Genomic DNA, 14,577 nt, shown 5'->3' with positions numbered 1-14,577 from the left:
TAGTGGTTCAGTTGTATACTAATGTTTATTGAAATTTGCATACAGTTTGTTAAAAATAAGCAATATAAAATGTAAATTCACCATTGAGTGGTTCAAACTCAAAAATCTTTATAGACTCATTTCCATGATATCTAATACACACAATTCCATGTCGTTAAGCGACCTTAAAATTACTCGAATAAAAAAGAAACGAAGAGTTACAACAATGAGTACCAAATATCACCATGGTATCTTAAATTAAGTACATTATGTATAAAATATAAAAATACTGAGCTAACAGTAAAGGGCATATAGAATATAATTTTCTGCTGTACCGTGAGTTTGTATGTCATAGCTATACTGCTACTAATGGCTGTGTCATTAAGTGTAAAAGCTTTAATATCATGATACATACAGATAAACAGATAGTGTTCTATTTATCACTATTTATGAAACAGATGCTATTAATATCATGTTCTTCCTAGAATATCAATCATTTTTTCCTTACATTTGCTTCTCTCGTTCACCTTGGGTTGAACCAAGTTAATAGCAAGGAGCCAAAGATATTATGAAAACTTGAGATCTCCAAAAGTCATTTAAAGTGTAAGCAGATTTTTGAAATCCTAAAAGCAACCGAACTTCGAATGTCAATGGCTAAAAATATATTGGCCAGGAGAACTAGGAGAGTATTTATCGGTGTTCGCAATTGTCGAACCAACTTATTTCAATGAAAAACGCGACGACGTTTAACGACAATCTGATGCCGAAGTCCTTGACCATTAAGGTTATGCCCATTAAACCCATTAACTTTAATGGCAAGCTTAAAGCGGCTATTCATCTGTTCTCGATAGAAACATTAAGACAGCCCCTCGACCTTATACCTTCGTACATCTACTGATAAACGCTAGTTTGTTAGAGAATATAAATACATAATTATGATACTTTCCATTTTCTGAGATCACCAGTGCCTGAGATAATATAACGTAGCATTCATACATTACGTATACTTTGCGATATTTCGTCTTATTCAATAGAAACTTAAATCGAAAAGAAAAACAAAAAAGCGGAATAGTTAATGCTGCCAACGTTGTTAATTAATAATCCCTCTTACAAAGGAAAGAAGAGTTCACTTGAAAGTACATTTGCGTTTATCGTAATACTAGAAAGAAGAGTGAGCTTATAGAATACTCTCCTAATTCGAGAACGGCCACTGCACCACAGCAAATAGATAAAATCCGTCACTTATTTACGAGACAAAAGATTCTTAATCACGGCGATGAAACTCTGCTATGCACAGACGGCAAGACCAGGAGCCCTCGGGAGGAGACGCAAGAGGTGGAGACAGACAATACATATGGTATCCACGATCACAGTCGTCACAGAACAGCAGCTGATCCTAGTTTGGTTCGCGAAACAATTAATTAGCTTCCAACGATGCCTAACTAACTGGGTGTAGTGATTCGCGATCGTTGCTTTATACAGTTTACTATCTCTTCCTCTTTAACGATTACCCTACTACGGTATTCATTTATTCAGACGTAGTCTGATCCATTGTTAATTTTCGATAATAACAAACTTTTTCTTTTCTTTTTTTCTCGATAAAAGATATTAGTAACGCGTTGTAATAGTTCAAATTGATTTGATAAAATTTAGAATCGTCAATGTATTTTCGTACATCTTCCTCAAACTATTTTGATTTAAAACCAAGAATTTTTTCAAATAAACGATAATTGTAATAGATACCCAATCATGCGGTGACTGAACTGTTTTGTTTCAATGGTCTTGATACATTAAAATGTTTCGATATAATATACTATAATATTAATTTTGTAAAATATTATCTTGTGATACAAATAATTAATACTTGAATACATTTTTCATATTACAATATCAATCAATTATTTTAAATTTATTTAATCAATAAGTAAATTCATATTATTTTGATCATTTTAGAAAAATAAACATTTTTTTTCTCTGATGATCACACACAGTTAACATAGTTAACGTATTAATAGCAAAAAAAAAAAAAGAATCAACGTAAAGTAATCGGCAAGGTAAGGTCTTAACGAAAATAACGTCAACGTATATAAAGAATAAAGGGTATTCGAACAACATTGTCCTTTCGTGACGGAGGAGGAAAATCAAAATAGTTGAAGTAGCTGCACGTGGATTGTTCTTTGTTTCGGTCACGTAAAGCGTAAGGGAAACCCGAAAAATGGTAATGAATACTCACATCGTTGTCAGAAGTACCACAAATGGAACAGCATTTGCATTCGATACACTGCCACCTGTACTTGCGAACAGAAACGATCATGTTCGCTGTGAATTGCAAACAAGTCGGATGCCCTATAACAAGAACGTAAACTAGGTCATGGAACACGCATTTGGGACGGAATAGGATAGCTTTTGGACGAGTAGAAAGGTGCTAGGACATTTATCTTGTGCCGAAGAACAGTGAACTCCAAGCTATCATCTCGTTTCTAATATCTTTTTACTCCATATTCAGAAAGATAAACGTTCATTTAAGAACTCGAACGGAAGCATTTTCTCGAAATTCCAAATTAGGTTCGATAGTTACATTCTTTTTTTTTTTCGATTGCTCAAGAAACGCGTGCGATAAGATTTCTATGATTTATCACAAAGAATCATGACTTTCACCCTTCCTCAGCACTAAAAACGTCCGGAATAATGATACGTTCTGTTATGTTTCCGCACAGAATGTTTTATTTCATGATATCTGCGATTGTATTCTTTTTTTTTTTTTTTTTTTTTTTTTTTTTTTTTTTTTTTTTTTTTTTTTTTTTTTTTTTTTTTTTTTTTTTTTTTTTTTTTTTTTTTTTTTTTGATGTTGCCTCTTGAACATATTGTTATTTTATTTGGAATAGTAAGGTGGTAAGTAATAGCGGTGCGTACCTTGGAATAGTTCACGTTCTTTCTTGCGCAGCACAATATAAACGTCGCGGACCAGCACACTCTCTCCTCTCATTAGTTTACACACACTTCTTTTTTTTTTCAAATCTACGTACTCTTTTTCACCTCTTTCACGCTATTTCTCGTTTCTTTCTCTCTCTCTCACTCACGCTTTCTCTCCTTTAGTGCGCGCGGGTGTGTGCGTGTGCGTGTATGCTATATTTTTTTCTTGACACCCATACACTCACACTCGCGCGCACACAAAATGTACACAGACACACACGCGCACACACGTAACTCATATAACGTATCACATTTGATATATATAATATATATATAATATATATATTTATATATAACTAGCGTTACTTAAATACTAGATTTGTAAGCCTCATGGGTATTGCTTAATTAAAATTGCCTAATAACAAGTCTTCGATCTTTTTTTTCTTTTATATAACAAGGAGGAACTATCTCTGCATGCTTTCATACTCGTAATTACTTTTTTTTTTTTTTAATCTTTCATCCTCTCTCTTATACTAGGTGTGTGAGTCTCTCTTAATACGATAAACAGAAGGGTTCATCAAGATACGATAGTGATTCACCTTCAGATTTATTTCTCTCTCGACGCACGAGCGCTACTAAGTTATAAAGTAAACCTAAAGGATCTCGTGTTATTAACCCCTTAACCTACAATATCGTGTGAGAGACGTGGAACGTCGATCGGGCCAAACATAAACAACACGTGTGGGAGACGTGGTACCTCGATGTTATTGATTTATTGTTCGCTTCAAGATAATCGATCTTTCTCGTTAAATGATCAATTGGTAGTGATTATTTATCAAACATCTTGCAAAATAAAATTAGTTGTACCTTACACATGCATTTACATGTCAAAAGGCATGTGCGATTTGCACAGCTTCGCGAACGCTCAGCCAAACGATGAGATGGCTCTACGTGTCCGACCTTATTGTTGTTTATGGCACGCACTACTGAAATTTAAATAGTAAGGTAAGGGGTTAAGCACATCTCATCTTCCCTCGTCCATTTTTTCCCTCTCTATATATATTCTTCTTTCCACTATTTTATTCCTATCTTCGCTTATTCTTTTTTTTTTCATTTCTTTTCTCCCATTTTTTTTTTTTTTTTTTTTTTTTTTTTTTTTTTTTTTTTTTTTTTTTTTTGGTAAGACTCGAGAAACTGGCGTCGACGACGTTTTTCAGCAGAAAGACACAAAAGAACTTGCGTGTAACACTTAAAGACGATATAAACCCTAGGTAATTCCTCTGCGTGTGTTTCTGCGCTGTGCAATTCCGGTCGGTTAATCAGACGCACCGTAGAAATTAACAACCATCTGTCCACTGCGCTTGTTTACACGTCGGATGTAAAGGTGATAACAAGGGAAAATGTCGAGTACACGTACGTACGTTACAACTCGCTTGCATCGGTTATTCGTAAATCTATGATAATGATATAACGTTAGCGTTGGAAACCAGCTACTAATAATGGAAAACGAACGCGCGGATTGCAGTACCGTTCGGGAGTGATGAGTGAAGAGTTGATTAATTAAATACGAATGGTGACGGCGACGACCTCTCCGCTACGACGAGAGAAACTCGTGGAATATTGTACAAACAATAGAATGACGAATTTTTTCTGTTTTTTTTTTCTTTTTCTTTCTCCTCCTTTCTTGTATTCTTTTCTTCTCGTTAATTCTAGCGTTCGAACGATATTTTCTTGTACGAATATCAAAGCTTGTATAAAACTAAGCTATTATCGAGTTTCTAAGATTACGTGATATATCTTTATCTCTTTTTTCTTCATTTCTTTTTTTTTTTTCTTCATATCGTTAAAACACGACGTATGGTCGAAATCCTGCCTAAAGACTGGAGAAATTCGTTTGGAAAGAAAAGAAAGAATTATCGTTAGTTTTTACAACCTTTCTCTCTCTCTCTCACTCTATATACGCATGTTTCGCTTGCATATGTCGTCGCTTCACTTGTTCTTTCTTCCTCTATGTATGCAATAAATATAGTCGTCATTTGATGACGATTACGAATGGTAAAAAGGCGATTACTATATTATGTATTACATTTGCAACGTGAGACGGAAACGATTAATGCCCAGAACGAAACGGAAGGTTTTAAGAGCAGCAGATTTATAAATATGTGGAATGTTTACGCGAAAAAAAAAGTGAAATTGAAAATTAAGAAATTATTTTTTTTTTTAATTGAACTTTAATTTGAATTTTTCGTTGCGATTCTCGAAAATGCTGTAAATCGATTTATTTAAAACGCATGCCATCTATGATTATTGCATTAAAAAATGACGGATAATCACGTTGCTACGTTCGTAGGAAAAATCAACTTTTCTCTTTATTGTACTTTCCAAGAAAAATGCAACGTATAGGTAGCAAAGATATTTGAAAAGAAAATAATATGATAATGAATCATGGTCGAATCGCAAAAATGAATATTCTTTTTTGTGACTTTTTTTTAATTGAGTATTTTGAACGACAGTACTCGTTTACTAGCGTTATATGTGCTGCGCTCTTATGGTGTGGTTATTCTATGGTAATATATTCTGTAAATAGAAACACTCGAAAAAACGTAAAATAAAAAAGGATATTTACAAATTTGAAAAAGTGTAGAAGTATCGAAAAAACATGGTCGATCCTGTTATTTCTTTTGTTTCGTCTTACTATATATAAATATTGTTGCTCTCGTTAAACGATTCACGACTGTGCTGGATAATATCAATAATATAAAGTATATATATAATATATGTATATTGTATATCGTATCGTTTTGTTCTTTAAGCTCTCTTAAAACTTCGCGATCATATGGAACGAACAATTCTCGCGGCAAGCTTCGTTCTCTTATTGATCCTTTTTTTATTTTTTGATTTTTGAACGAAACAACGATAAAAAAAAAACCACACGATTACACTGTAGTCAAACAGAGAACACAAACATATCTTCTTCAATATGTGCTCTAGTGATACTGTGCAACAGGAATTTTGTTGTTTTTCTTCTGTTTTGTTCCTTTTTCTTTTTGTTTTCTTCGTTTCTTTAAAAAACTTTCAAACGCGTCGGTTTCGCGATCTACAATCTTTTCTCTCTCTTTTCATCAAAAATTTTCGCGTAAATTGTACGATTAATCTTATCGATGATTTATCTTTCTATCTTTCTCAATATTTTTTTCTTTTTTTTGTTCATTCGCATTTCTTTCTCTCTTTCTTCTAAATATCCAGAGCGAGATTCATGTATCTTCAACTTCAATTGATTTTTGTACATAGTTAACCTTCCTCATTTTCTATTTCTTTATCATTTTACTTTTTGTCCCTTTTTCCTCCGTAAAAATTTTTTTATCCCTTAAAAACTAATCATTGAATTACACAATAAATCACAGTTGATCCGTGCAGTAAAGGAATTTCGCGGAAAATTCCTATTACTCAGATGCGACAAGTTGCACCATTGACAAAGTGATGTTTTTGCTTTTCGTGCCTTGACTAGTGTACGTAAAGCTCGTAACCATTCATATTCCTTTCTCTCTCTTTCTCTCTATCTCTCTCTCTCTCTTTCTTTCTTTCTCTCTCTCTCTCTCTCTCTCTCTCTACCTTTTTATTTTTGTCCGCCTAGAAAACCGTGCAGATAATCGATATCCCTTAATTATTGCACATGAACTACGTTTTAACGGTGGTTCCGAACGTATGTCACACAGCAACTAACGACTTTGTCAACCTAACCTCAATCCGAAAAATAGTATATTATTCTCTTACTTTTTTTTCAGCACTTTTCTCCATTTTTTTAAATTCCCTTTTTTTTTTCTTCTTTCATTACGATTCTTTCACGGACAAATCGAATTATCCTTAACGGTATGAAAAATAGCGATCGAATCGGTATGATAACCTCCGAGTCGACGATGGACAATAACAATGATTCGTCTACGAAATTCGTCTACAACGAACAGAAAAGAAAAAACGATCCTTACGATACGGATACAAAAATCTAGTTCAACAAACGAACAGTTTAACTACAAACGATTGTTAATTAATCGACCATGATCAATACGGATGATCGAATGAACAATGAAGAAACGCGATAATTCCTCGGCTCTTATGCCTCGTATGAACACAAGTCGCGGATCGTAAGGAGACACAAGAGATGAAAACGCGCGCTGTTGACCGTGTTTTATGGGGCGATAAAGGTTTAAACTTTATATCACTTCCTATCGATGGACTTGGCAAATTTTAATCTTGCTGTTCATTATCGATTTTTCGTGAGAAGAGGAGGCAACAAGAAGACTGCAACAAGAAGACTGCAAAAAGGAGACGCGTAAAAGCGGAGTAAGTCTATGAAGGAATATTAAATATTTTGTACATGATAATTTGTCAAGGAAAGAGGTAGACGAAACTGATTTCATACTTTCGGAAGACAATGGTCTAAATAGGCAATTGGAAAAGGAGGGAGCGCCAAGGTGTGGCTCCCTGCATAACAATAACATTTATCCTCGATATATCTTCTCCAGAAAGGGACGAACAGAAGAGTTCATTCAAGTCCATCGAAAGGAATGGCCGAGCACTATATAAAACACAACGTCCGTAAAATATCTTTTTAGCCTTGTCTCGATCTCGTTTTAACGAATCTTTAGCATAAGATCCTTTCATATTTCCCTTAAACCGATGTTTGCTATAAACCGTTAACTTTAGTATTTTTGTCACATAGATATTTTACATAAACAATTCTTTTATATTCTTTCTAAACTTAAGAAAATATAAACTAAAGAAAATATAAATATTAAGAAATTGTTAAGGATCAAAAATACGAACGACCTGGAGAACGCTATAAGATTAATAAATACTCGATTCAACTAACGAAAATTAACTCTGAATTCAACGAACAACGGAAAGAAAGGATGGATAAAATGTAACTTTAAATACGCATTCCTTTCGCAAATACTCCAATCATGCCGAACAAAATACTCATCCCCATATACACAGCCGATAGCGCGGGGATTGATTATCGAAAAACGAGAAGAGCCACATCCCCGGCTGCGAATGTTCAATCGACGAATACGATACACGACGATTATCGTTCCCGGAAAACGCTATAGATATCGTTGCTTAAACGCAACAGACCAGGGGGCAACGGTGGTTTAATTGTGATTCGTTCTCCGCGTATACTTGCGCTTGATCTTTTCCTCTGGCTTACCTGAGCGACCGCAATCACTGCAAGAGACCAACTCTTCGGAGCCGCCGGTCTTTTTATTTTCCCTAGCATCGCCCAGACAGAAGTCGCAGTATGGGGACGGTTGCGCGGACTTGCCAGCTTTTTTTTCGTTCGTCCCTGGGGTCGGTGGGCCTTCCGTCCTCACCGAGGAAGGCGAGGGGACAGCTGTACCTGGCGACGGCACCGCCGGCAGATGTTCCTCCTTCACGGCTGGTATCGTAGGCGATGCTGGCGCTACCGTTGGCGGTACCGCGGGCAATTGTTGCTGCTGCTGAGCTGGCTGCTGTTGCTGAGACGGTTGCTGCGGTTGTTGCTGCTGCGACTGTTGCGGCTGAGGCTGGGCCGGCTGAGACTGCGGTTGTGGCTGCGCCGATGCTCCCGCAGCGGACGCGGACGGCGCTGCGGGAGAGGGACTCGAAGTACTCGACGAAGTTGCATTCTGACGACCCCGACGTGTACCACCTGATCACAAACCGACCACATACCCAGTTGCGCTTTGCGTCTCAAGCTAATGACCATGCACACTGGCTTAGAAACAATGATTTAGAGTCAGTTTCTGTGATGACGAACAGCGATAATCGATTCGGTTACAAGCCTGCCGGTTGTCGGATGTCGAGTCGACAGCAATATCACATTTGATAAGCATTGAGGATTCGTGGCTTTGCTTGGCGAGCGATTGCCGGTTCTGAAATAACTATGACAATCCAGGACAAGGAAATTGCGGAACAGAATCTATTTATAATCAGTGACTTTTGGATATTTCGGCAGAGTGGTGGAAATTACTATTTTTTAGGTGAAAAGAAATATAGAAATTTGACGAGGAATCAGCTGTACAATTTTAGTTGGCCAAATGTAATATCTTTCGCAAAATTTTAGCCGTTGTAATTAACTTGTAATTTTTTAAAGAAATATAAGGACAAAAAAAAAATTAGACACTACTCCTGGGATGGGATAGACTACTCCTCCATGACTTTGAACAGTGAACAGATTTGAAGCGAAAGAGATTAGTAAAATAATCTTACGTTTCTGTGAAATTCGGAGAATCTTCACGACAGGCAATCACTTACCACACAAACGACGAAAATTGTTATTTCGAATAACCAGAATCGATCATTCGATGCATCACAAACGTTTTAATGAAAAGAAACTGGCACAACAATAAGGAAACAAATGAAATAATACGTATATAGATACATATAATATATGTGTGTGTGTATATAAATATATATACATATACATATGTGTATATATATATACACACACAAATATAATAATCGTAACAGGGTGCACATATTATGTCAATCCGATATGCATTCCATCACCAAAAAAGAGCAATTCCAAGATTATATAAAGAAGTCGGGATAATTCGAAAGTGTTCCAAAGATCAGACAAAACAGCACTACACAAACGTGAAAAACAAACTACTTTGGCAACTCATTTAGAGACAGATAGATAGATAGATAGATAGATAGATAGATAGATAGATAGATAGAGAGAGAGAGAGAGAGAGAGAGAGAGAGAGAGAGAGAGAAGGATATAAGACAAACGTATCTCCGTGCGGTTTTTTTTTCTTTAGTTTGAAGCTCTGCAGGCGCTCATCAAGAGGAAAACTCGAAGCCAAAATCGCTCTAGGAAAGTAAAGCAGCAATAGAAACAACAAGCAAACAGAGAAATTAAAAATTAAAACAAACTGTAAAAAAAGAAATACTATAACAGTAGCTATTAAAGATTAGAAATTGATAAATGCGAACGCATGCTATAGAGAATTACGGAAGAGACGACTATCTCGTCGGGTGAAATAATAAGACGCACACACATACCAAACATTCAAAAATGATCGCGTCAAGGAGCACTACCGATTTCGTTAAAATGACGACGTCGCCTCTCTTTATTTTCCAGTTTTTACTCTTCCAACATACGAGAACATTTTTTTGGAAGGAAAAAGATGCGAATTGCAGAAGCATGCTATTGCAAAACATTCGCAACGATCGCTGCATTTCTCTTTTCATAATTTCGTTTGAATCAGCCCATTTTAAATATATATATAATATAGTTAAATCTATATATCGACGAAACAGAGAGAAATCTGAAAAATTTTCAACACAATAAAGGCAGACATAATTTTTGGTATACATATAAACAGTATACGTATATATATATACGTGTGTAAAATATATATATATATATATATATATATTAAAAAGAAAAAAAAATCGCCGTTATCATACTGACTTAGGCATATTCTTCTCCGTATGATATTTACGCGACACGTAAATTATCCGAAAAGAGATAATAAAAATGAAAAAAGATTATTGTGCACAAGAGATTCCATATGCATGAAAAACGCTATGGAAAAAAGTGGAAACACAAAAATCAATTACGGCTACGGTTATTTGCAATACATGCATTTGCAATACATGTAATTAAGAAGAGAGTAAAAACAACAGAAGAATATAAGAACAAGAAGAAGATATTATATTTAATTCCATCAAGTTAGGTAAATATTGTTCAGGGTTATATGAACAAGTAAGTAGTTGCAAAAATCGGGATCCGGAGATCAAAGATCATATGGCATCAGGTAAAAAAAGACATCAGGAGACCAGGAACAAGTTGACGTTTGTTTCTTTGTTTCTTTCTGGGTTGGTATTTTTTTTCTTTAAAGGAAAGTGAGAAAATTGAGCTGATTTTGGCTCCAACCTGGCTGGTTCGAAGCAGCGGTGTCTGCAACGCTCCTAGGTTCAACTTCGGCAGGACTGGGACTTAGTTCCTTAGCAGGATCACCGGAGGAAGTAGAGTGGGAATGACCGTAATGGTAGACCAGACCAGGTCTGGTTTTATACCGTGCGCTGCATACTGCAAAAGTGCAAATACTGTTTTCCCACAAACCATCCAATGCAACGTCCATGATAAGAGAAATCTTGGTCGACGAGTTGGTTGGACGATATGGGAGGATGTACTTATTTAACCGCCGCGTTAGAAATGTATTTTTAAACCTTTTGTAGTAACAATGAACATCAAAACAATTATACTATGGAAGACAGGAAAGGATAAAATCATTGTACGACGATATAAACAAGTTCTTGGTGAATTTTAAGAAACGAGGCGGTTAAAGTAAATCTAGGATAGAAGCTTACAGGTTAGGGACAGCATTTGCACACCTTCCGCACCAGTACATATCCCTATCCACCTACGAATCTATATGTGGACAAGCAGTGAAGGAGTTCCAGCCCAAGAAGCAAAACTAATACGATGCAAGGCTTGATGCTTGTATACTCCTACAGAATGAGCTCGCTACAGTGTGAGCCAGTACATTCTTGCTCTGTTATTGGCAGGTAGTATAGAAGTCCGAAGATATTTGGCCAATTTCGTAAGCTCGACGTGATCGAGATATCAAATTTCGAATATCGTGAGGTTTCTTCTATCGTTGCGTGATCGAAGCTTACTAGTCGAGACCAAATGTCTTTAGATTTATTTTCTGCTAATCTAACAGGAGTGGTTTCAAGAAGTAAACAGATTGCAGGCACATTCGAGTTAATTCATAGACTTCGTGTCTGGAAAAAGTTCGATCAAATTAGTAATGACTATTATACTCCTTCAAGGTTTGGACAAGCGCGACGTTACACGTTCATGAAAATTATGCTTCAGCTAATTTCGATACCTCGTCTCAACGCTACTGTCATAAACATAATCTTACGTGTTATAATAAATGAAAAAAAAAAAAAATAAAAAAAATTGCATTAACCATTACACAACAAATATATAATGAATAGCATTTATCAGATTCGTGACCGTGATTGATAAATCTTCGAATGAATGTGAATTTACGAAACGCGAGTTACGTGATAAACTATAGTATAATTTTAGGGGGTAATTGTCTTTGTACAGAATGATACAATGTACTATTTTATAGAAATTTCACACAACCTAGATTAATATATCGTAGATTCTTCTATATAAAAACTTCAATTCTTTTTTATGTGCATAATCAAACTTTGCCTTTCATCCATGAATCATACCATGTCTCTTCATACTTCAACAAATAGGAAAAGAGAAATGGAGTACAAGGTTTTTGATACAAACAGAAATTATACAGTAAGGACTGGAATATGCTAAGTAATATACCGCAATTCATAAACTTGAAGGAAAACAGCAGTCAATACAATACTGATCAATTCCACTGAATGAAAGAGCACTAAAAGTCAACTGTGGAATTAATTTTACGACTAGAAGGGTACCTTCCCACATTACACAATCAGATTATACTTAGTTCAATCACCATCCCCAAATGTAAAATTATGCGGCAACCAAGACTAAATCTTTAATAATTTATTTTGAGTTTCCAATCATCATCTTATATTAATATAGTAACCTCTGCGTATCTTGTAAAATAATACGTAGGCATCGTAAAAATAGTTATTTAATAAAATTAACAAATCTTCTAATGCAATGCATTTCTTTTCTCTTATTTCAAAATTAACAACTGATAAAACTAATAATAATTATATTTTTAATGAAACTAGTAACAGGAAGTGGTCATTTGTAGTTGTATCTGTGATTAAACTTACGGTCACAAACGAATGGCTTATCAGTGTCAACGGCATCATAGTTGGTTTTTTTGCGCCCGCGTCCCCCACCCTATATTTAATAAAATATATGCATGACAAATTTAATATCTGCCATATGTAAAGAAACTAATATAAGAATTTAAATGGAAAACAAATTAGATATTTTTCTTTCTCTTTTAACTTCTTCGGTACGGCGACAGTTCGACGTATAGTGTTATTGCCGAGAGCAACGTAGCGCAAGTGTATCGTATATCTCTTATTATTAATCATATATATTATTAATCTATAAACAAATAGACAGATTAAAACGATTAAATAAATAAACAAAAACGCTAAAAGTAGCAACCGTATCAAAGGATATAAGCATAAACAGTTGACTGTGTATTTCGTATCTGTCGATTATAACTCACGCTTATACCGAAAAAATTAAATTAATAAAATAAAATGTTTGCATAACTATGCAGCACCGATCAAATTTACCTTAGTACGTTTGCCCCCAGGACTATCTGTAGAAGATGGGTGACTTCGTGCAGGATGATGGCCACCTCCGCGTGGTTTTCTTCGTTTCCTTTTACTACTATAACTTTCCTCGTAATCATAATCACTTTCAGCATCAGGTTCTTCATACGTGTCCATATCCAACATATCTTGCTCGTCATAGTACCACGCATCTTTACTATGTTCATCTGCATCAAATTATTACACGTCACATTATAACAAATGAAATTTATTTTTAATTTTATTTTACTAATAATGTAATATTATTATTACCTTTAAGGGCCACTGAATCTTTGCTATCGTCATTTACATGTGTCACAGTTTCTACACCTTCATTACCATCTTCAGTGTCACCTCTTGGTCCTCTTTTTGGATGTAAATAATGCATCAAATATTGTCGCCGTTTTTTCCTCCATCGTTTACTAGGATATGTATATATCTGACCATGTAACAAACCAGGTAATCTTTCTCTTGAAGACATAAATAGCGCAGAGTGATTCTGTGCTACACCTGTAATTTCATATAGTCAAATAACAACAGTAACAATTTTCATCTGTAAATAACTATGCTACATAATTGTATATTTTTAGTACTAATACCTATCATTTCTAATTGAATAGGTATGGAGTGCAATTGCTCCAAATATCTTCTTTCAATTATATCAAAACTTTTTCAATAAAAAATAACAAATTCAACGACAAAGTCTAAATGTTTAAATCATTTTTAACAATCGTTCGAACGAGGAAGCCTTAAGGATACGAACGAATCATCATTACATTATAGGTACATCGTGAAGAACAGATATAAAAATTTTATAGAAAAATTATGATAACTAATACCTGTTTGAGAATCGAGGAAAGGCATACGTAAACGTCGTTCTCTGCATAGTCGACTATTATAATTCGAGGAATTTTCAATGGCTTCCCTATATGCTGTGTCATTGAGGAAGCTGTGAAGAAATCAATAGTAGCCATGTAAAGTCCTACATCCTACCAAGAATAAATTTATATTTTACAGTTAAAGGAACACATACCCTTCGATTTTACACAAATTGCTTTCATTTACAACTTGAATAATTCCTTGTGCAGCCGGCGAGATTGTAATGGCTGTCATTTTACAATAACCAAACAATACGCTCCCAGGCTTCTACTCGCCACTTACTGTTCCTGCCGGAAGCAGAGCTCCATATTTTCAGGCATGCGCGTACGTTTCACTCAGAAATCAGAAATGCGTACTTAACATACCATAGACAACATATAATCAGAGAGGAAATGAAAGTGCTCACGCGTATGGCCCTGGTTGTTCCCGGACTAGTGCTGCATCATGCGGCGAAATGCTGAGTTTAATTGACATTAGCATATACAAGAACCTAAATTGAACGAATTAAACGATCTTACA

General features: G+C 35.2%; 1 protein-coding gene across 3 annotated transcripts; it reads right to left on the bottom strand.

Moving 5' to 3' along the window:
* Nucleotides 1–6: 6 nt before the first annotated feature.
* Nucleotides 7–14,440, bottom strand: LOC122570390 (zinc finger protein DPF3). 3 transcript variants are annotated; one of them, XM_043732632.1, is made up of 9 exons: nucleotides 14,213–14,440; nucleotides 14,016–14,128; nucleotides 13,453–13,689; nucleotides 13,162–13,367; nucleotides 12,682–12,751; nucleotides 10,814–10,969; nucleotides 8,099–8,578; nucleotides 2,213–2,325; nucleotides 7–1,375 (listed from the first exon to the last, which is right to left on the bottom strand). In XM_043732632.1, the coding sequence occupies exons 1-9, from the start codon at nucleotides 14,290–14,292 to the stop codon at nucleotides 1,244–1,246; spliced, it is 1,587 nt and encodes a 528-aa protein (XP_043588567.1). In that variant the 5' UTR covers nucleotides 14,293–14,440; the 3' UTR covers nucleotides 7–1,243. The 3 variants fall into 3 exon arrangements, with proteins under 3 accessions (XP_043588567.1, XP_043588568.1, XP_043588569.1); XM_043732633.1 differs by having other exon boundaries at nucleotides 14,019–14,128; nucleotides 14,213–14,439; XM_043732634.1 differs by lacking the exon at nucleotides 10,814–10,969.
* Nucleotides 14,441–14,577: the final 137 nt, after the last annotated feature.

This window comes from Bombus pyrosoma, linkage group LG8 (assembly GCF_014825855.1).
Source record: "Bombus pyrosoma isolate SC7728 linkage group LG8, ASM1482585v1, whole genome shotgun sequence".
Lineage (NCBI taxonomy): Eukaryota > Metazoa > Arthropoda > Insecta > Hymenoptera > Apidae > Bombus > Bombus pyrosoma.
This window is presented reverse-complemented; position numbering and strand designations above follow the sequence as displayed.